The 24,190-nt window shown below is 45.7% G+C and overlaps 1 protein-coding gene across 1 annotated transcript in view; it reads left to right on the top strand.

Moving 5' to 3' along the window:
• The window catches only part of RTN4R (reticulon 4 receptor), a 111,355-nt gene extending 87,715 nt beyond the window's left edge, over positions 1–23,640 (top strand). The window contains exon 2 of the mRNA XM_081841949.1: positions 22,100–23,640. Coding sequence (XP_081698075.1) covers positions 22,100–23,532 — 1,433 coding nt within the window. The 3' untranslated portion in view covers positions 23,533–23,640. The remainder of the gene's footprint in view (positions 1–22,099) is intronic.
• Positions 23,641–24,190: the final 550 nt, after the last annotated feature.

Raw genomic sequence — 24,190 nt, 5'->3', positions numbered from 1 at the left:
TGGATGACGCATCAGGCGCCTTCAACACTTAGCATCATTACATAAGCAGCTTGGGACGGAAGACAAAGTTGTTTGGCAATTGACTGATGCAATTTACTAGTCCTGGACGAGAGAATCAGAGGCAGTAATACTTCTGAATACCAGTTGCTGGAAACCACAGGAGAGGAGAGTGATTTCATGCACCAGTCCTGTTTAAGGTTTCCCATTGGGGCATCTCATTGGCCACTGTGAGAACGGGCTGCTGGACTAGATGGACCATTGGCCTGATCCAGACAGACTCTTCTTTTATTGTTATGACTTACATTATTCTTGTTGGACGCGGGTGGCGCTGTGGGTTAAACCACAGAGCCTAGGGCTTGCCGATCAGAAGGTCGGTGGTCCCTGCGACGGGGTGAGCTCCCGTTGCTCGGTCCCTGCTCCTGCCAACCTAGCAGTTCGAAAGAACGTCAAAGTGCAAGTAGATAAATAGGTACCGCTCTGGCAGGAAGGTAAACAGCGTTTCCGTGTGCTGCTCTGGTTTGCCAGAAGTGGCTTAGTCATGCTGGCCACATGACCTGGAAGCTGTACGCTGGCTCCCTTGGCCAATAAAGTGAGATGAGCGCTGCAACCCCAGAGTCAGTCACGACTGGACCTAATGGTCAGGGGTCCCTTTACCTTTACCTATTCTTGTTATTTATTAATCGCCTTCCACACACACGGCTCAAGGTAGTTGTTGGCATCTGTCTGTTTTGAGAGACAATGCAGTGTGCCTCCAGGGGTGAAGTCAAACCGCTGGGTTAGCAGTGTTGGCATGCAACCAAGGAAATGGGGGCAATTGGCTGGTTCCCAGCTGGCTCCAGCCGGTGTGCCGGGTGATCTCCAGTCCTTGGTGCAGCATCTGCGACCCGAGCTTCGGAAGCTAGGGCACGCTACTCAGCAGAGTAAACACTACGAAATAGAAGTGGTTGGAGAGGCTGAGTGAGCATATTTACAAGCAGTTCATTCAGCATAGGTAAAGGTAAAGTGACCCCTGACCATTAGGTCCAGTCGTGACCAACTCTGGGGTGGCGGTGCTCATCTCTCTTTATTGGCAGAGGGAGCCGGCGTACAGCTTCCGGGTCATGTGGCCAGCATGACTAAGCCACTTCTGGCAAACCAGAGCAGTGCACGGAAACGCCGTTTACCTTCCTGCCGGAGTGGTACCTGTTTATCTACTTGCACTTTGACGTGCTTTCGAACTGCTAGGTTGGCAGGAGCAGGGACCGAGCAATGGGAGCTCACCCCGTCACGGGGATTCAAACCGCCAACCTTCTGATCGGCGAGTCCTAGGCTCTGTGGTTTAACCCACAGTGCTACCCGCATCCCTTATTCAGCATACAGCAGAACAAAAGGAAACATGTCTGATCTCCTTTGTGTCCAAAGCAAGACAGCTAAAAGCAAAAGCTATACACAAACGAAGTTCCCAGCAAGCTGTGCTGCAGTGTCAACAGACATGTGACATACAACAATTCCACACGACTGTTCTTAAGGTGGAACGGAATATCACAACAAGCAGAACCAAAGTGACCTCCCCAGGGCACAAGCCTGGGTGGTGTGTATGGAGGTCCTGGGCTGCCCAGATGACAAGACCCCCAGCCTCACTGATGTGGTCCAAAGGAAAGCAGAACAATACGTTTGGCACCAGCTTGTACAAAATTCAGTGGAAACATTCAAAAGCAACACAGAGAATAAAAACAGATAATTTTTAAAAGAATACCCATTTATCCAGCTGGGAAAGTCCATGCAATTTTTAAAAAAATGTATTCACGGAAAGTGCAGACAGTGTGGACAGAGGCACCTACTCTGAAGACCCAGCTCCAAATTTGTGTGGAGTGGGATCAGAATGCAGCCAGAGTCACACTCCTTTGAATTTTGCAATTCAGAGTCCCGAAATTGCGTATGTGTGTGTGTGATGTTAAAATGCATTGTGCATTGGATCATTAAAATGGAGCTGGTGAGAGTACCCTTCATTCTTCTAACTGGGATAGGCGTTTTTGTTTTCGATATTTATCATTGTTCAGGTTTCTAGTCCCTAAGAATGTGGGATATAGATTTGGTGAAAGTACCCCTCTAGCTTGTGAAGCTTTCCTATGTGTGTCAATTTATTCTCTCATACGCTTTTGCTTGCAAATTGATTTAGGGCATTTTATTGTACTCCGGTATATATTTCATTCCTTTGATATGCTTTTCACCACTTTAGGGGGGGGGGGTCATTGGGCTGAAGAATGGTATATAAATAAATTGAAACATTGCTGTTGCTAGTACTACATCTAATAATGTAACTGTGAAGCATATTAAAATGCACATTTCAGGGGATGAATGCACCCAAAATGTGTAGAAAATGAAAACAGTTTAAATGTACATTTTCCCCCATGCGTTTCTTTTAATGAATTCACAAAACCCAGGGCAGAACAGACTTATGATGGACTGCATGCAAAAACTGACAGAGAATGGAAATAGGCTGATTCATTTGTCCCTAGGTATGGCGCAGGAAATCACAAAGGATACGGAAACCAGGACACCATTACATAACTCTCTAATAAATGCTAAGACGAGATGTTTGGGATTCAGCGAAGACCCACACGATTCATGATCTAACATTTCAAGAGCAGAGTGGGGAAAAGAGAGCCCTCTAAATATTCCCTCTAAATATTCTTATCACTTCCTGTGAACTTTGAGGGAGAAAACATCAGTCTGTCCTAAATGCAGAGTTAATTCAAGCCATCAGTCCATCGCTAGATGGATGCGCTAATTTCAGGGTTTGCTTTGTTGTCAAGGTATGGCAGACAGTTCATGACTGTTCCATCATCTTGCCTGTGGGAGGCTCTGCAGAATTACCAAAGGAAGGGTGGACGTTGCTTTGAACTCCTTGGTCCCAAATTGGAAAAGTTTAAAAGCATTTCTGAGTTCTCTTTGCACTTAGGCAGTAATGTTAACATGGCGGGCAGGAGTCATGAGAAAATAGGTTGCTTTCTAACCCAACGTAAGCCACCCCCCCCCAATGAAAAGAGAGGTCAGTGGAAAGGGACAGCTTTCAATGTTACAGTGGGTGTTTATTATTATTTTATTATATATTCCACCTTTTCTCTTCAAGCAGCTTGATGGTATAATAATAATAATAATGTGAAGCCTCGGTTTTCAAACGAAATCCATTCCGGAAGACCATTTGACTTCCAAAACGTTCGAAAACTGAGGAGCAATGTGTGGTCAGCAAAATCCATTGAGAAAAAAGAAAAACACGCAGTGGAAGCCGTTCAACTTCTGAGGTGTGGTAGAAAATGGAAGTGATTACTTCTGGGTTTTTGGCGTTCGGCTTCTGAAATGTTCGGCCTCTGAGACACTCAAAAATTGAGGTTCCACTGTAGTAATAATAATAATAATGCCCATCTGGCAGGGTTGACCCAGCCACTCAGGGCAGCTTGCAACAAAATATTAAAAACAAAATAAAGCATCAACTATTTAAAACTTCCCTGAACAGGGCTGCCTTTAGGTGTCTCCCAAAAGTCAAATACAGTAGTACCTCAGTTTTTTAACGTCTCCGTTGATGAACATTTTGGTTTTTGAACACAGTAAACCCAGAAGTAAATGCTTCGGTTTTTGAACACGTCTCGGAAGTCGAACATGCCACACGGCTTCCGCTGAGGCCTTGAGTTTTTGGTTTTCAAACGTTTCAGAACTCGAACGGTCTTCTGGAACAGATTATGTTTGAAAACCAAGGTACCACTGTAGTTGTTTATCTGTTTGACATCTGATGGGAGGGTGTTTCACCGGGAGGGCACCACTGCCAAGAAGGCCCTCTGCCTGGTTCCCTGTAACTTTACTTCTTGCTTTCAGGTAACTGCCAGAAGACCCTCAGAGCAGGACCTCAGTGTCTGGGCTGAACGATGGGGGTGGAGACGCTCCTTCAGAGAAGACTCTTTCATAGTGAGAGCATAGGGTGTGCAGGAAAATGGGGCAAGAGTTTTTCTCATTCAGTTGCTAAGGTTGCGCAGTGCAGTTTATTGAACGCTGGTAAATTTCTACAGTTTGTTTTTGCATCACTCTTGTACCTGAGTATTTAAAAAGACCAGTGGCCAAGCCATCTTTCTTGCCCAGCAGGGGTTGCCTTGCAGCCTTCTGCTCTCCTTCTTACCCAGTCAGTCAAAGATCAAGGACTAAGGATTGCGCAGAATGTGGTGAACTGAACTTCAGAAACCAAGATGCACAGAAAGCACAAAGAGAGAAAGAGAAAAGATTCACACCTCGACAAACGCCGCTTTTGAAAATGTACGCAGGTCCCTTTCATTGTGTTCTAGTGCTCTGAGCAGTCTAGATGAGATGGGACTAGCTGCTTAGGCTTCCATTGACCCTCGGGGACGTGGGGGAGTCGGATCTGATGTGGGCTTTAATCGATAAGGAATTACACAGTGGGCTGTCACTTATTAATAGTCTGCATAGACCCACGTAAAGCAGAGCTGTCAGCTAGGCATACAAATTCAGCTCTCCAAAGAGGTGCTGGGTTTAATGGGCAAAACTAGCAGTGTCAACCACGGCACCACATCCAATCAAATGCTCCAGGAAGGCACAGCATTTCAAAGCATAAATGCTTTAAATACCATATTGAGCATAAGAAGAGCCTTGCTGGATGTCAGGTTTAGCGCTTCTCCCACACAAGACACGAAACACTGGCAGTTTAAGTAGCTGAGGTTTATTTCACAATAACAGGCTTACAGCAGTCCAGGCTTCCACAACTCATCCTTCTCCATCAGGGTCAGTTGACGACTGGCTTCTGACCCCTCCCAAGCCAGATACACGCTACATCCTCCCCCCGCCTCCTGCTGGCCCGACTCTCCTCTAATCGCTTGCTCTGCCTCCTGCTTCTTGGAGACTCAGGTACAGCCAATTCCTCCTCCTCTGGAGGTGGAGACTCAGGTGCAGCCAATTCATCTTCCTCTCTGCTGGGCGTGTCCCTGACGCTGGATGAGCATCCTCAGAGGAGCCAATCAGATGCCTCTTTGGGGAAGCCCTTAAGCAGGACGTCCTGTTGCTTCTAGCAGTTGGTATTCAGAAGCATTGCTGCCTCTGACCATGGAGGCAGAACATGGTGATCATGGCCAGTAGCCCTAAATAGTCTTCTCCATGAGTTCCTCTTCTCAAGTCATCCCTTCCTGTGTCTTCTTCTTTGGCGATCACTTGTAGCTGAGTAAGAGTGTCTTCCATAAACACGGTTTTAACAGTAAGTCTGTAAGTGACTGTGGAGGCCAGTTCTGGATCCACACATCCTTCCACAGTGGGGACATTGGTTTCTGGGTGGGAGTTGATCATGGTGTAGATTAGCCAAGTGTGCCTTCTTCTTAGCTCGTTTCTTCCTTACGTCCTGAGTTTGAGCATCTTCAAAGCCCATGACACCTTTGGTAAAGGCTGTTCTCTAACTGGAGTGCTTGGAGGCCATTGCTTCCCAGTTGTTGGTGTTTTTTCCTGTGGATCAGGGTAAATGCCTGATAAGGTCAGCCTGTTTTCACTGGTGTAGCACTTTGCCTACTTCTTGGGACAGAGACATTATTTCTTCAGATTATTCCTTCCTTCAGAAAGAGGTCCCTGTTAGCAAGCAGAGTTAAAGCTCAGGGGTGGTTGTGCATAATTTAATCTCTGATTACACACAAATTTGCACTGCGGTGCATGTTCATCGCTGTCAACCCACCATCTCCAGTAATTCGCCATCTTTCATGAATTCAAATCGAGAATGGTGTAATTTATCTAAATCAAATTGAACGAAATCAGATTCCATGCAAACACTGGGATTTGATTAAGTTGGTCTCAGGGGGTTATTAATGGAAAAGGGGTTGTCTGGCCTGCTTTATCCCCCAACCCACACATTAATTTCATGGTTAATCAGGCACTGGGCACTCTCAAAGGAAGATGTACTGCTGTAAAAGGTAAAGGTAAAGGACTCATGGACAGTTAAGTCCAGTCAAAGGCGACTATGGGGTTGTGGTGCTCACCTCACTTTCAGGCCAAGGGAGCCAGCATTTGTCCACAGACAACTTTCCGGGTCATGTGGTCATGCATGACTAAACCGCTTCTGACACAACAGGTCTCCATGATGGAAACCAGATTGCATGGAAACGCTGTTTACCTTCCTGCTGGAGCGGTACCCATTTATCTATTTGCACTGGTGTGCTTTTGAACTGCTAGGTTGCCAGGAACTGGGACAGAGCAATGGGAACTCAACCTGTAGCGTGGATTTGAACTATGGCTTTCCAACCAGCAAGCCCAAGAGGCTCAGTTTAGACCACTGTGCCACCCGTGTCCCGTAGTGCTGTAGGCAACGTTGGTAGGGTACACCCATTGAAACAAATGAAATGGATGCAGTTAGTTCCATTAATTCTAGCGGATTTGCTCTGAGTAGTGGTTAGTTTTATTATTTATGTATTGCCTTTTTAAAATTTCTATCACACCTTTTCTTCCAAGGAGCTCAAGGAGACATGCATTGTTCTCCTTCTCCCATTTTTGTCCTCACAAGAACCCTGTGAGGTAGGTTGGGCTGAGAGTGACTGACCCAAGGTCACTCAGCGAGCTTCACAACCACATGAAGATTTGAATCCTGGTGTCACATGAAGATTTGAATCCTGGTGTCTCCCAGGTCCTAGTCCAGAACTCTTACCACTACGCCACACTGCCTTTCTTACATAGGATCCTGAGAGAGAGCGTGATGTCATGGTTAGTCGCTCAGACTAGGACCTGGGAGACCAAGGTTCTATTCCTCATGTGGCCATGAAGCTCACGGGGTGAACTTTGGAGCCAGTTACTGCCTCTCAGCCTAACCTACCTCACAGGGTTGTTGTGGGGATTAAATTGGGAGAGGGAGAGGACCACGCATGCAACCTTGGAGAAAAACATGGGATGCAAAGGCAATAAATTGATAATAGAACTGTTGCTAAATCCTTGATGAAATCTCCAATTGCCCAGAACCACATGATGTCCATTCTGTTCTCTTTCAACCAGGTTCTCTTACACCTATAAAATTATGTTTTTCTGTTCCCTTTTCCCTCCCCCGTTTCACTTTAACAACTTGGAAAAATATTTGCTCAAACTTCAGCCTAGATCCATTCCATTGGTTTCTATTGTTTTGCTAACAGAATGTTTGAGGATGATGGATCTGGGTTATTAACAAAGCCCATAATCCTATTTGGGTGGTTTGTTAAAGATTTAAACAATCAGGCTAAGCAAACTCTTGCTTCAGCCTCATTAAGGCAATGATCCAGTCAAATAACTTTCCTCTGCGTTGCAAGAGCAGCCCAGATTAAACCTGCGGTGTGTGCATGTCCCATGCCTGCTTAGCAAGGCAAAGGGTTAATGGAGATGCTTAGGGGTGGTTTATACAGCACCATTATATAGCACGAGTAAAGTAAATGAATTATAACTGGTGGTGATATAGTCAGACTGCCAAACCTTGGTTTCTCGTGCAGAATATGTGTGTGTTGTTTGTATACCTTTCTGCCTTTCTTCTCTTTCTGATCTCACAGATTCTTTCTTTTCTCACAGTTTCTTTCTTTTCTTTCTGATCTCACAGTTCCCAAAGCAGGGACAAAGCTCAGTGACAGAGCATCTCCCCTGCATGAACAAGGCCTTGGGTTCAATCTTTGGCATCTGCAGTACTAGATTTACATATAAGCTAAACAAGCTATTACTTGGGGCCCACTCTTTTGGGGCCCCCAAAAAAATTTAAAAGAAAAAAACCTGGATGTACATTTCCAAAATACAAGACCATAAAACAAATAAAATAAAACCTACATACAGCAAGAGTGTTTTGTGTTGGGTAGGCTCCTATGATGTAAGTAATAGGCCCCGCCTGCTCATCTGCTCCCTAAAATATCACGGGTTTCCTCATTTCTATATATGGGGTGCTTACATTCTGCATGGAATGTATTTCAGTTCAACAATTACTTTGATAAAATACATATTTTGTTATGTGCAAATGGCTTTAGATACCTATTAGGTCCATAAATTACCATATAGCGTATATTCAACACACAAAAACAGTGACAATTGGTTGTTGACAAAGGACAGCTGGACATATAAAGGGCCCCATTACCTTCAGTAGCTTAGGGCCTCATCAAACCTAAATCCGGCCCTGGGCATCTGCAGATAGGGCTTGGAAAGTATTTCCACCCAAACCCCTGGAGAGCTGCTGCCAGTCAGTGCAGGTGGGCTGTTTGGCTGACTCAGCACAGGGCAGATTCCCCTGTTCCTATCTTTTTTTAGTCCATTATTATTATTATTATTATTATTATTATTATTATTATTAAATTTATATACCTCCGTATACCTGTACGTCTCAGGGCAGTTCACAGGACTCAGAACAATGAAGACTAGAACCTTACATTATTTTTAGGGGAAGGAGGAGGCCACTGTGCAAGGATTAGAGCTTTGTGCTCAGAGGGTCCTCTATTCAATTCACAGACCCTCCAGCTATGACCCCTGCCTGAATCCTTGGAGAACGACTGACAGTGTAAACAATATTGAGCTAGGTGGACCAACGGTGAAGGACCATAGCTGGTAGTAGAGCATCTGTCTTGCATGCAGAAGGTCCCAAAATGGCATCTCCAGGCAGGGCTGGGAGAGACTCCATGCCTGAAGCATTGAAGAGTCGCTGCCAGTCCGTGTGGACAATACTGAGCTGGATGGACCATGGGTTTAACTCAGTATAAGGCATCTTCAACAAAGGTCCATATAGTAAAAGCTATGGTTTTCCCAGTAGTGATGTATGGAAGTGAAAGCTGGACCATAAAGAAGGCTGATCGCTGAAGAATTGATGCTTTTGAACTATGGTGCTGGAGGAGACTCTTGAGAGTCCCATGGACTGCAAGAAGATCAAACCTCTCCATCCTTAAGGAAATCAGCCCTGAGTGCTCATTGGAAGGACAGATCCTGAAGCTGAGACTCTAATACTTTGGCCACCTCATGAGAAGAAAAGACTCCCTGGAAAAGACCCTGATGTTGGGGAAGATGGAGGGCACAAGGAGAAGGTGATGACAGAGGATGAGATGGCTGGACAGTGTTCTCGAAGCTACCAACATGAGTCTGACCAAACTGCAGGAGGCAGTGGAAGACAGAAGTGCCTGGCATGCTCTGGTCCAGGGGGTCACAAGGAGTCGGACACGACTAAACGACTAAACAACAACAACAAAGGCATTTTCCTCTGTTCCTGCTCCAACCATGCGTAGCTCAGGATGGCGATGTTTTGTGCATCTGATGGATTGTAGTTCACTAAAGCTTATTCTTCCACAAAAAATGGAAGCCTTTAAGGTGCCCTAGTCAATCCTCACAGCCCTGCTCATTTGTTCATTTGTTCGTTTGTTCATTTATTCATTCACTACCATTCTCAGCCCTATCTGGAGACTGGACCTGAGACCTTCTGCATGCAAAGCAGATGTTCTGTCACTGAGCTGTGGCCATTTCCCCATGAATTTGGCAGTCAGTGTGTTCTCTTTTGACGTCTCCTTTTCCCCAGTTTGATTATAGGCTTCAGGCATGACAAGATTTTGGCAGTTTCTCCAACATCCATATGCAAAAAATGTAATTAATCTCAATTCCCCCCCCCCCCGTCCTCCTTGTTAGTCCAATAAGTTTGGTTGAGTTTGCCTTCCCTCCTGCATCATTCCATGGCAGCCTTGCCAACTGCTTCAGCCAGTTGAAGTTCACACGGAAGATTCAGGACAGACCAAAGAAAGGACTTCTTCATGCAGTGTCTAGTTAAACTCTGGAACTCACTCCCACAAGAGGCAGTGAGGGCCACTAACTCAGATGCCTTCAAAAGAGGATTAGACAAATTCCTGGAGGGGAGAGAAGGCCATTGATGGCTATTAGCCACGATGACTATGCTCCGCCGCCACAGTCAGAGACTATGTTTCTGAATACCAGTTGCTGGAAGCCAAAGGAGGGGAGAGTGTTTTTGTGCCGAGTCCTGCATGCTGGCTTCCCATTGGGGCTTCTGGTTGGCCAATGTGAGAACAGGATGCTGGAACAGATGGTCCACTGTCTTCCAGCAGGATCTTCCTTTGTTCTTATTAACTCACTGGATCTAATCTATGACTCTGAATGCAAGTCAGGTAAGAGTTACTGGTGCCATTTTTCTAGAAAAAGAGGTGCTGGAACTCAACATGAATGCCTCCCTTGTTCTCTTATACAGCGGTACCTCAGGTTAAGAACTTAATTCATTCTGGAGATCCATTCTTAACCTGAAACTGTTCTTAACCTTTAGCTTTAGCTAATGGGGCCTCCCGCTGCCACCACACCGCCACTGTGCAATTTCTGTTCTCATCCTGAAGCAAAGTTCTTAACCCAAGGTACTATTTCTGGGTCAGCGGAGTCTGTAACCTGAAGCGTCTGTAATCTGAAGCATCTGTAACCCGAGGTACCACTGTACAGTCATACCTCGGAAGTCAAAAGCCTTGTGAGTCAAACATTTCAGCTCCTGAATGCTGCAAACCCAGAAGTGAGTGTTCCAGTTTGTGAAAGTTCTTTGGAACCTGAACGTCTTTGGCTGCAGGAGTTTCATGCAGCCAATCGGAAGCCGCGCCTTGGTTCCTGAATGTTTTGGAAGTCGAATGGACTTCCAGAACGGATTCCATTTGACTTCCAAAGGACGACTGTACTGGCAATGGAGCCAACCTGAATGCTGCCAGAACTGATTTCTGGTGCGTTCCGGCTGAAAAAAAGCCCTATTACTTTGACTCGACACTGCCTTACTGGCCTTAAAAAGGTAAAGGGACCCCTGACCATTAGGTCCAGTTGTGGCTGCCTCTGGGGTTGCGGCGCTCATCTCGCTTTATTGGCCAAGGGAGCCAGCGTACAGCTTCCAAGTCATGTGGCCAGCATGACTAAGCCGCTTCTGGCAAACCAGAGCAGCGCACGGAAACGCCGTTTACCTTCCTGCCAGAGCGGTACCTATTTATCTACTTGCACTTTGATGTGCTTTCAAACTGCTAGGTTGGCAGGAGCAGGGACCGAGCAACGGGAGCTCACCCCGTCGCGGGGATTCGAACCGCCAACCTTCTGATCGGCAAGTCCTAGGCTCTGTGGTTTAACCCACATAGCTCAGTATTCTCTGCCAGACGCCCCTCTCCATTCCTATAGACTAGCCATCAGCTCCCCTTTGCCCTCTTCCTCATTCCTCTTTATCTTTAAAAGCCCTTTCCCCCCTCACACAAGGGCCATCTCTCAGCAGAACCACGATCAAAACGTTCAGGGTGTCTCTCAGGTCAAAAGCACCTCTGTAGAAAAACAAGCACTTGACCATCCTGATAACATCCGTTCTCTTGCCGAGATGGGCTTTGAATCGGGTGTTTGCCTCTCCCGTGGCCTTCTTAAAAGCTAGTTTCCTCCTCCAGTCAAAAACGTCGGCACGACCCTTTTGCCATCTCCAAAGTGTTGGATGACTCAGAGAACAGGGAAGCAATTAGAGCGGGTCCATTATCTGCCTTTCCGCTGGTCCCAGCGCGATCACATTGTCAGACACGGCAATTAGAAGGAAAAGACTCTGGAGACCACTAATAGATGCTCCGTTTTTTTCTTCTTCTTCTTTTCTTTTCAGAGGCCCAAGCAAAATGCAATTTTCTTCCGCTTGCCAAGGCCTGGCCTTCTCCTCGCTCCCCCCCCCCCCAACAACTGCTTGCCTCTCAAATCTATTGATTCGGGGATATGATAATGCAGCCTCCCTTCAGAGCCGGATCAATAATCATTAGAATTCTCTCCTGCCTTGGACGTAAAGGGGCTCATAGGCAGCTCAAAGACTTTTGCTGAGTCAAACAGCCTTCTCTTGCCTTTGTCTCTGCGGGGAGGGATAAAAGGCGATCCGGTTTACTTTGAAACACTTGCGGCCCGCTGCTCTCCACTTTGCCTCGGAGGCCATGGGGAAAATGAACGTCGAGTTTCAGCAGCATGAAGGTGGTGTGTGTTAGATGTTGAAAGGGCTTGTGATTGGGTTCTTTAGGATTCGTGTCTGTGTAGCCAGGGCTGAGTCCTTTTGACAATTTCACGAGCCTTTTTGGAGGAGGTGAAGTGGGCAGGGCGCTGCAAACATTTTTTTCTGGAGTTGTGCGTGGGCAAAGTTGGTAAAAACAAACTAAAGTAAGAAGAGACTCCTGGTTCAGGCCAATGGTCCATCTAGTCCAGTATCCTGTTCTCTCTCTTTTTTTAAAAAAAAAAATAAATTTATTCATTTTAACATATCAATTATAAAATGTACCACGAAACTTATCACTTATACAATCTTTTTTTATTTACTTCTATCAGCACCTCTGATAATCCACCGTTGCATCTACTTCTTATACATTTCTTAACTTTGTATTGCCTTTAAGTCTCTTAACAAATTCCCCTATCTATTTTTGCAATACTTCCAATAATACTCCTCACAGAACTTCTTGTAAGCCTACAAACATCGTCTGATCTTCACAAATACTTTTCAAATAGTCCGTAAATTTACTCCAGTCTTCCGTGAATTTCTGGTCCCACCGGTTTCGAATTCTTCCTGTTAGTTTATCTAATTCTGCATAGTCCATTAACTTCATCCTCCATTCTTCAATCGTCGGTAATTCTTCTTGCTTCCATTTTTGGGCCAATAATATTCTTGCTAGTCCAGTATCCTGTTCTCAGAGTGGCGAAACAGAAGCTCCAAAGCCAGCAAGCAGGACTCAAGCACAGATACCCCAGCTTTGTTGGCGTAATGTTTTGTCCCTTAGGGATAGCTCAGTTGGTAGCGCGTGAGACTGTTAATCTCAGGGTCGTGGGTTTGAACCCCATGTTGGACAAATTCCTGCATTGCAGGGCTTTGGAGCAGATGACACTCAGGGTCTCTTCCAACTCTACTATTCTATGATTCTATGAAATGGGAAGCCCACAGACAGAACCTGAGCACAAGAGCGCACACACACACTCACACCATTCCCAGGGCTTCCAGCAACTGGTATTCAGCAGCGTCACTGCCTCCAACCATGGACACAGATTATAGTCATTGTGGTCAACAGCCATCAATGGCCTCAATAATTTGTCAAATCCTCATTTAAAACCATCCAACTTGGTGGCCATCATTGCACCCTGTGGGACAGAGTTCCACAGTTTAACTCTGTACTGCATGTAGAAGGACTTTCTGGCCTGAATCTATGTAAATCTTCATTGGATGCCCCTAGTGTCATGAAAGAAGGTGGAAAAATTCTCTCTTTCTTCTTTCTCCATGCCATGCATAAATAATAATAATAATAATAATAATAATAATAATAATAATAATAATTTTTATTTATACCCCACCCTCCCCTCCTCAGGGCGGCTAACAAGCAATAAAAAAAACAAGTTGAATGAATACAACTTAAAAACAAGATTAAAATGCAACATTAAAATATTGAAACATTAAAATGCAGCCTCATCACAGGAGAAGAAAGGAAAAAAAGAAATGGGGAGAGAATCAAATTGGCTCCAAGCCAAAGCCAGGCGGAACAACTCTGTCTTACAGGCCCTGTGGAAAGAAATCAGATCCTGCAGGGCCCTGGTCTCATGAGACAGAGCGTTCCACCAGGCCGGGGCCAGTGTTGAAAAGGCCCTGGCTCTGGTTGAAGCTAATCTCACTTCCTTAGGGCCCGGGACCACTAGGGTGTTGCTATTTATGGACCTTGAGGCTCTCTGTGGGGCATACCGGGAGAGGCAGTCCCGTAGGTACGAGGGTTCTGGGCCATGAAGGGCTTTAAAGGTCATAAACTTCAACCATGCCACCTCTCACCTGCCTTTTCTCTAAACTAGAAAGTCCCAATTGCTGCAACCTCCGCAGGGGCAAATACTGCAACCTCCATAAGGGAGTTTCTCCATTTCCTTGACCATCTTATTTTCATGTTTGAGATAGAATGGATAGAATTGGCCAAGCTGAAGCCCCACAGATGGGCAGTGTCAGGTGGAGCTTGGTGCAGTAGTGTTGCATCCTTTGCTGGTACCCGGGGCATAAGTATTCAAACACCAGGCAGGACCAGGGGCTGGGGTGTGGAGGGTAAACAAAACCTGCCGCACTCAACCCCCACTGCTGTGTGGGTGGGGGGCGTGGAAGGTTCTCAGGGCCCTGCTGCATTGCCTGCCCACCCATGCAGGGGGGAGCCAGGCTGGCCGATGCAGCCCTGGGCAGGCGCATCCCTCCAACACTGTCTGGGTGGCCATTCAGTGAGGGGACTGGGGGCATGATGCTGTCAGAGTTCAGGGAATCCGATCCCTTCCATGGTGGCAGCCAAGAAGCAGACAAACCAAAAAGCAGTTCTCACCAAGGAATTTATTCACTATGCACAGAGAGAGATGAAGGAATGCAGTCTACCTAGGATAATGGCATTGCTCTGGGTAAAGTTTCATTCCCTCCGTCTTTCCTATTCTACGTCACCCCTGCGTTGGCTGATCTGTGCTTTCTGCCTCTGAGCTTTCTGTTCTACTACTCTCAATGCACGCCTGGTCCTGGGGAAGGGGGGTGGGTCAGGAATGCTTTCTAAGGACACTGAGTCTGTCAGCTGCCTCTCCCCTGGTGCTTCTTGTTCCTGCTGTTCCTCTTCCAATATTTCCCAGCTTCTGCCCTCTGCAGACTCTGAACTGTGACCTTCTGCAAACCACTGTTCTAAATCTATACTGTCCTCCTGTTCTTGGGAAGGTTTAAGAGAAGGTTGGGGTAGTCCCCACCATTCCTCCTCAGTCCAGCCCTGGACCGGTGCCCGGGGCTATGGCCCTCACCACGCTATGCCCCTGACTTGCTGCCCTCACAACGCAGAAGCATGAGGAAGTGTGGAACACCTCCCAATCCCTACTGCACCTCACCCACTTGATACATGATCAGCAGCCATCTAGCTCCAGAATGTTCTCCCCTTTGCACCATATATATATATATATATATATATATATATATATATATATCCTTCTGCTGCCTCTCTCACCCAGTAAGAAATAGTGCTGGGCAGAGAGCGGTGCCTGCAATGCTTTAATTTCCCCAGGGATGCCTCCCAGTGTGATACACTCCCAGCAGGGACTTGATGCGCCTTGTGTTATTTTATCCCATTCGATGGGCGGTGATGTGTCAAAAAAAGATGGTGAGCCAGCCAGCAGATGTCACCAGGCAAATCCCTAACCCAGAGCCTCATGGGGGCTGTGCAGAAGCTAATAATATCTGGGACAGATTAGGCATGCATTCCAGGCAGGTGCCAGCTCTCCCCTGATATCTGATATGGAAGTGTATGGAAGCATATAGATGCTTCGGATTCTGGCAGTTTTATTAAGTGCACCGAGTGAGTTATGATGACAAGATTGCAGTTCCGGTTTAGGTTTCCAGCTTTTGATTACCCCAAAGAGAGAATCTCCCTTCTTCATGGTTATCACCCCCCTGGCACCATTCTCATTCCCCCAATAAAACATTCAAGCCATATCTATAGTATCGACCTAGCAAGCAATAATAAGTTATTGATTGAGATTTATAGCCCGGTTTCTGCCCTGCTCTCCATAGCATGCAAGAGTATTTCTCTGGCACACTCCATCTCGCAACAGTTGGCGTGAGTGGGGTTGAGATCCAACATGGAGGAGTGGGCTTGGTGGGTCAGGAACAGATTACGAAAGCACAGTCCTTGTTGAGCCTTGAAGTGGACTCTGGTGACTTTGGGCTAGTCACCATCTCTCCTACTCAGGTACATGGGCAACATAGGATGAAACCATTACGTAATTTTATTCCTTTCTTCTGATGCAGGGTGCATAAGCATTGGTATGAGATAGGAAGATGAGTTGGTGCTTGTAGGCATCATTGGTGCTTCTGGTGGTACTGTGCTCTCATTGGCTCCCAGTACATTTTCGAGCACAATTCAAAGTGTTAGTGCTGACCTTGAAAGCCCTAAATGGCCTCGGCCCAGTATACCTGAAGGAGCCTTGTTCAGCCCGCATTGTTCAGCCCAGAAACTGATGTCCAACTCCAAGGGCCTTCTGGCGGTTCCCTCACTGCGAGAAGTGAGGTTACAGGGAATCAGGCAGAGGGCCTTCTCAGTAGTGGCACCCGCCCTGTGGAACGCCCTCCCATCAGATGTCAAAGAAATAAATAACTATCAGACTTTTAGAAGACATCTGAAGGCAGCCCTATTTAGGGAAGTTTTTAATGTTTGATGTTTGATTGTGTTTTTAATATTCTGTTGGGAGCCGCCCAGAGTGGTTGGGGAAACCCAGCCCGATGGGTGGGGGATAAATAATAAATTATTATTGATAACATTGTGTCTTTTGGTGCTGCACTGTCCCAATTTTCATCAGAAGAATGTTGGAGGCTATGGCTTCTTGCCCTTGGATGGTGGCCCAGGAGGGGATGTGGGCCTGAGGCTGAGAATTGTTCCCCAGCCCTGCTATATATGGGTAGACAATATGCTTGCAGCCCAGCTGGCCTGTGGATGGGGTTTGTGGGGCTATGTAAGCTATAGGCTCTGCTGCCTGCTTGCCCTGGCAGCCACTTAACCATCCCCGAAGATGGACCAAGGAGGAAATCATCACCTAGGAACCAAAGCAGCAGAGGATGATGAGAATGCCAATGATCATGATGACTGGCGACGTCTTTTTTGTTTTGGAAATTTATTGATTGATCCTTATTCAGAGATATACAAAAATGCATGTCCCTTGCAAAGTGACTTTTTACAATATGCTAACAGCTACTTAGTCTAGAACAAAGGCAGGAAGGAGTAAAGACAAGAAAAAGGGAAACCTAAAGAAAGGGAGAGGAGAGGGGCGGAGAGGAGAGGAGAAAGAAAATAAAGAGAAGAGGAGAAAGAGTGTGTTTGTGTGAGGGGGGTGGAAGATTTTTGTTGTTGTTGTTTAGTCGTTTAGTCATGTCTGACTCTTTGTGACCCCCTGGACCAGAGCACGCCAGGCACTCCTGTCTTCCACTGACTCCCGCAGTTTAGTCAAACTCATGCTGGTAGCTTTGAGAACACTGTCCAACCATCTCGTCCTCTGGCGTCCCCTTCTCCTTGTGCCCTCCATCTTTCCCAACATCAGGGTCTTTTCCAGGGAGTCTTCTCTTCTCATGAGGTGGCCAAAGTATTGGAGCCTCAGCTTCACGATCTGTCCTTCCAGTGAGCACTCAGGGCTGATTTCCTTCAGAATGGAGAGGTTTGATCTTCTTGCAGCCCATGGGACTCTCAAGAGTCTCCACCAGCACCATAATTCAAAAGCATCAATTCTTCGACGATCAGCCTTCTTTATGGTCCAGCTCTCACTTCCATACATCACTACTGGGAAAACCATAGCTTTAACTATATGGATCTTTGTTGGCAAGGTGATGTCTCTGCTTTTTAAGATGCTGTCTAGGTTTGTCATTGCTTTTCGCAGGGGGGGGGGGAGAGATTAGAGGAAGATAAAGAAGAATAAAATGACTTCCGGCTCACTGTCCAGCAGAGATCCAGCCATTCTATCTTCTATAAAACAGTATTTTTCTTCAAACTTCAAATCCAGCTATTACAAGTTCATTTTCTCTTTCATGCAAGAAGTCCATAATGATGGTGGTGATAATGATGTCTGTCCTACTCTGCAAAGGGACACCTCAGGGGAATCAACAGGTAGTGCCGGGGAAAATGAGTTGATCCAGCTCAGCACTGCCTTCACCAGGGGCAGAGAACCTGTGGCCCTTCAGAAGTGGATCTCAGCTCTCATCTTCTATAGCAATTGCTCTTGTTGGCTGGGGATGATCGGAGCTGGAGGCAAGCAGCATCCTTGGTCTACACTGGTGGGCAGCAGCTCTCCAACGTTTCAGGCCAGGGATACTCCCAGCCCTACCTGGTCATGCTACTGGGGATTGAACCAGGGACAAAGTAGACACTCCATCACTGAACTATGGTTCTTCTCCTAATCTTCAACTCTTCCCCTAAACTGTAGTACACAGTAAAGGTAAAGGGACCCCTGACCATTAGGTCCAGTCATGGCTGACTCTGGGGTTGCGGCGCTCATCTCACTTTATTGGCTGAGGGAGCCGGCGTACAGCTTCCAGGTCAGGTGGCAAGCATGACTAAGCCGCTTCTGGCGAACTAGAGCAACACACGGAAATGCTATTTACCTTCCCACCGGAGCGGTACCTACTTATCTACTTATCTACTTATCTACTTTATCTACTTGCACTTTGGCGTGCTTTTGAACTGCTAGGTTGGCAGGAGCTGGGACAGAGCAATGGGAGCTCACCCTGCTGCAGGGATTCAAACCGCCGACCTTCTGATCAGCAAGTCCTAGGCTCTGTGGTTTAACCCACAGCTCCCTTGTAGTACACAGTACCTAATGCATAATTAAAACAAACCATTTTAGACAAAGATTTGCCCTCATCCTAACACCATGGAAACTAACACTAATATGCCCAGGAACTTCACCAAAATGCTGGAGAGGATGCACCTCCACAGGCACATACCTCCACATGTGGTGGGAATGTCTTAAAATCCAACTCCAACTCTTCTGGACATCAATCATACAAGAAATATGCAAAATAACTGAGCAAGTTTTAGAAGTTACCCCAGAACCGGCCCTACTAACCATCTTCCAAGACAATAATGCCCACTTACAACACGAAGAGCTCATAGCCCACCTACTCTCAGCAGCCAGAAGCATCATAGCCAGACACTGGAGAGACCTGTAAGGAGTTAGCATGGACCAATGGTATCAAATAGTTTGGGAAACAGCCTTATTAGAAAAACTAACCAACAAACTGAAACTGACACGGGGACAAATAGAAGAAGACGCCTTCACCCAGGTATAGTTCCTCTTTATCACATATACAGCCCAACAAGACAATAACAAGAACCCGCTGACAGCATTCGAATCAATCTGGCTAACCTGATCCAAACACACACACACACACACACACACACACACACCACTCCCACATGAAAACAAAGTTCACTACAGCCAAACACAAACAAACAACCACACCCTAAACCAACCCCAACCTCTTTCACTGCTAAAGGAATACAAGTGAATAGTAAAGAGAACCCACACAAGTGACGCTGACACAAAACCCCACACATACACTAAGTAGAATAGAAGCATTCCCACCCCACCCCACTCACCATTCCCCCTCCACCTCCTTCCCCCTTTTCTTCCTAATGTAACATTAATATCTCACAGCAAATGAAACTGATTTGTAGAAAAACGTAGCTTGAAAATAAACCAAGAAATCTTTAATAATATATATATATTAAAAAAACCCCACATCATTATGAATTATCTCTGCCAATCTGGTCCATCCACATTTTGAAGAGGCACCAGGAATCCCTGTCAGATTTGACCTGCACTCCCTCCATTTGGAGGAATTGTCCAGCAACCCATCCCATCATCTAGGGAAGTCCAAGCCTCAGGACCCCTTTCTTGGCTTGTGTGTCTTCGGGAAAAGAGTCATCCTCCTTTGTGAAGGATGCTCATGCATTCTGATGCCTCATTATGCTTTAATGCAAAGTCACAGCTCAGTCACCGAGTTGAGAGAGCTGGGTCAGCTGAGGCAACGAGAGAGAGAGAGAGAGAGAGAGAGAGAGAGAGAGAGAGAGAGAGTGAGTGCTGGACAAATTGGACAGGCATCTGGAGATATGGGTCACACCAAGCCAAGGTGAAAGTGACACCTGCTGCAGAGCTGTCTGCCAAAAAGGAGAGCACGAGTTGAGCTGTGCCCTTGCCCCACCTACAATTTCACTGTCAGTCAGTAGTTTGTTGCACCCTGCATTACGTCCTGCCATAGGCTTTTGGTACACATTTTGCAAGCACCTTTTGCATTCAATGTGTCTGTTTGTTTCGCAATATTCATATCCCACCTGATTGCAGCAGTTTACTGAAGCAGTTTACAAAAAGAATGAAGCAATGAAGTTATTAGTAAAAACAACTGAAGCATTTTTTAAATAAAAATAAAATAAAAATAAAAGCAATAATAAACTAAAAACACTCCAGCGTTCTAGAATCTGAGTAGGCTTGTTTGAACAAAAACATTTTTAACGTGGGCTGAAAAGAGTACAGTGAAGACTCAGGGTGTTTCAAAGTGTGGATGACGCCACACTAAAATATCAATTTCTTATAGATGCAGAATAGATACAGCATGGCACCTGCAACAGTGCCAGTTCTACATAAAATAAAATATGCACTTAAAAATAATTATATGTAAACCCGCACTTTTCAATGCATTTGCCAGTAAAATACATATAATGGGATCTATCTATTTCATAAAATTTATGCCCTGCTTGATTGTAAACAAACAAACAAACCTCAAAGTGAATAGAATAAAACAATAAAACAGTTAACAACAATTTGAAACATTATTATTATTATTATTATTATTATTATTATTATTATTATTATTAACCCAGCTGTAAACAAAAAGAAAAGATTAAAACACACATCAGCATTTGAGATATTCTAGTTCTCTGGGTAGGCTAGTCTAAACAAAAATGGTTTTAGCAGGTGCTGAAAAGAATACAACGAAGGTGACTGATATCAATAGGCAGGGAGTTCCAGAGTGTGGACACTGCCACACTAAAAGACCAAGTTCTTCCATGTGAATCCTGTATTGGTGTGAAGTGGCTGAGTGGGCATGTGAGAGGTAAGGTGACCTCGCAGGTAAACTAATCTAATGTTGAGATGCCACCTTATCTCTTATGCACCCAGTAGATCACTGCTGTCTGTGGGAGAGTTCCTCCTGTCAGTTCCAAAGATCTCAGAAGTCCCCTCTGCAGTAACTCAGAGAAGCAGGGCCTTCAGTGTGACTGCCCCTATTTCACAGAATAACATTGCTGTTGAGATACAACAGGTGGCCACTATCTGCACTTTCCAGGAACAATTGAAGACCTTTTTGTTGTGTCATGGGATGTTTCCCAGGAGTGTCCACTTCTTAGTGTTATAATCTATTTTTAAACGTGTTGGCAGCAGCAAGAATACTCATCGCGAGGTACTGGAAGACACAAGATTTACCCACCCGGGAAGAATGGCAGATGAAGTTGATGGACTATATGGAACTGGCGGAAATGACTGGCAGAATCCGAGACCAGGGAGAAGAGTCGGTGGAGGAAGATTGGAAAAAATTTAAAGATTACTTACAGAAATACTGTAAAATTAAGGAGCTTTAGAAAAAGGGTGGAATGAAGTTATATGGCTTTGGCAGAAATGTTAGAAGGAACTAGGTATAGATAGATGGTTAATGTATTAAAAGGGGAAAAAAACTAGGTTACAATATGTTAAAATTAATTATAAGACAGAAAATAGATGAAGATGGAAAGGACTTGCTGAAATAGTTAATTGAAGTGGAATACGAAAAGGGAGGCGTTGAGGAAGTCAATGAAAAAAGGGTATGAAAGTTAAGTTTGAAAAGATTGGAAGTGTTTTTAACTGTTTTTGTTTTGTTTTGTTAATTTAATGCTTTATGTAGTGTTTTTGTTTCTGTTTCTGTTTTTCTATGTTTCACCTTTCTTTTTTCTTTTTGTAATTTCCAAAATCTTAATAAATATTTTTTTTTTTTTTTAAAAGCTGCTTTTAGTTAACTTATATCTCACCTTACCAAACTACGGTTTCCAGAGTTCCCGGGGAAGAAAGATTGATGGTTAAATAGCTCTGAGAACTATACTTCTTGGTGGGGGGGAAATGGAGATCTCCTAATTTCTCTCAGCACCCATAACAAACTACAGTTGCCAAGATTCCTTGTTGGAAGCCATGACTGTTTAAAGCGGTATGATACTGCTATGGTGTGGATGCGGCCTACCTGAACTGCTTTTCTTTCTCATCGTTCTTTCTCCCCGCTGCCCCAAATCTACTTTTGACCCAAATCAGGCTAGGACTGGGGGGCAAGGGACAGGGTACAATGAGCTCCTCTGCTAAGCCTTATTCCTTCCATTCCTTGAGCTGATTCTCAGGCTGGTGGAACAAAAGCAATGCCTATGTTTTCATCAAGGTCATGCACGTTCGCCAAGGTTGTGCAGTTAATGAATTTTCCAAAGGTGCATTTTGAGCTAATGTAGGGGATGCTGGAAAAGAAGGTGCTAATGATCTAATTTGCATATCATTCTCTCTTCTTCTTTCCCCCCCTCCTCCCCTATGGCTGTCCCTCCAGGAAGCAAACTGCTAATTTTGGTGCTGTGCTTGAACTTCCCGTCGGAAGCGGAATCCTGTCCAGGGGCTTGCGTATGCTACAGTGAACCCAAGATCACCATCAGCTGCCAACAGCAAGGACTTGGAGCCATCCCCACCGAAATCCCCATCCAGACTCAGCGTATCTTCCTCCACAGCAACAAGATCACCGTGATCCGCTCCACCAGCTTCACCTCCTGCCGGAACATGTCCATCCTCTGGATCCATTCCAACAACATCAGCCTGATCGAACCCGGGGCTTTCTACGGGCTCGACAAGTTGGAGGAGCTGGACCTCAGCGACAACACCAACCTGAGGTCCATCAACCCTTCCACCTTCCAAGGCCTTGTCCACCTCCATACCTTGCACCTTGACCGTTGTGGCCTCCTGGAGCTCTCCACGGGGCTCTTCCGGGGGCTATTCTCTCTGCAGTATCTCTACCTTCAGGACAACAGCCTGCAGAACCTCCTGGACGACACCTTTCTGGATCTTGCTAACCTCACCTATCTGTTTTTGCATGGGAACCGAATAAAAAGTTTGTCGGAAAATGTGTTCCGGGGGTTGATCAACCTGGACCGGCTCCTCTTGCACCAGAACCGGGTCAGTGTGATCCACCGCAGGGCTTTCCACGACCTGGGCAAAGTGATGACCTTGTACCTTTTTAATAACAACCTGACGGTGCTGACGGGAGAGACGATGGCTCCCTTGGTCTCCCTCCAGTATCTCCGCTTGAACGGCAACCAATGGGTTTGCGACTGCCAAGCCCGGTCGCTCTGGGATTGGTTCAAGCAGTTCAAAGGGTCTTCTTCGGAACTCGAGTGCCACCTGCCCGCTCACCTGGCAGGGAGGGACCTCAAACGGCTGCAGAGCGCCGACCTGGAGGGATGCGTCGACTCTTTCAACCAGATCAGAACGAGCGTCTTTAGCACTAAGACCAGGACTGGCAAATTGCCAACGGCCGACCCTCCTCTAAGCCCCCACGATGGTGGGCGGAAATGCTGCCAGCCGGAGATGGATAAATCTTTTATTTATGAAGCCAAAGCCAAGGCAGGCCCGTCTTCCCACAGCAGCCGGGCCTCCTCCAACAACCCCCTCAAGGATAAGGAAAACATCGCCAAAACTAAGCCCCAGGCGGAGACGGACCCTTCAAAAAACAGCAGCAACAAACAGATCAACGACTCCCCCTTTGGGACCTTCCCCAGTGCAGTGGACCCTCCACTGACCAATTTGAAACCTGAGTTCCTAGGCCCCATCGAACCTTCGACAGTCCCAACCAAAAAGAGACAGGGGTGTTCGAAAAAGAACAAATCCAGGTCACAGTGTCGCATGGCTCAGCCCACGCAAAGTACCACCTCACGGCTAATCCCCAGCCTATCGATCTCTCTGTTGATGTGGAGTCTATTCTGGTCCTGTTGAAACGACAGCAACATGTCTCTTGTTGCCCTCCCACCCCTTTCCTCGAGGAGTGATACTTTAATCCCAGGACTTTTGCTTAAAAAAAATAAAACCATTTAAAAAAAAAATCACTTCCACAAACAAGAAGAAAGTTAAGCCCAGAGGGGGGGAAATACAAAAACAAAACTTGGTTACACTACGAGTTAACTGGATGCCTTTATAAAAAACAAAACGTTGTACATAATTTATTTGTTCCTCCTGAAATTTATGTGTTTTAATTTTTAATTATTATTATTATTATTTCGTCCTTGGAACTGCACTTGCCCACGAGAGTCTATAGCCACAGCTGATGGTTAAAAAGGAAAAAAAAAGAGAGAGAAAGATTTACCTATGGAAAAAAAGAAAAATAAAAGAAAAAAAATAAAAGATGCAAATACGCCATTTTCAAAATGTTTTCCAAAGTGTTACTTGTAATTTGAAACAGTCCTTGAATGATGTTGCAAGTACCGATACCCCCCTACCATTTGAAGAGGTGACGCAATGATTTCATTGCCGCTCCTGCGTTTCCGATTCCTGCAATTTAACCATCTTTCCACCTTCATTATTCCGCCATGTTTACAGGGGCATTTGTTAAAGAATGCATCCCTTTTCATCCCCTCGAGACTGCATTATATATATA

Source organism: Podarcis erhardii, assembly GCF_964252035.2.
Source record: "Podarcis erhardii genome assembly, chromosome: 15".
NCBI lineage: Eukaryota > Metazoa > Chordata > Lepidosauria > Squamata > Lacertidae > Podarcis > Podarcis erhardii.
This window is presented reverse-complemented; position numbering and strand designations above follow the sequence as displayed.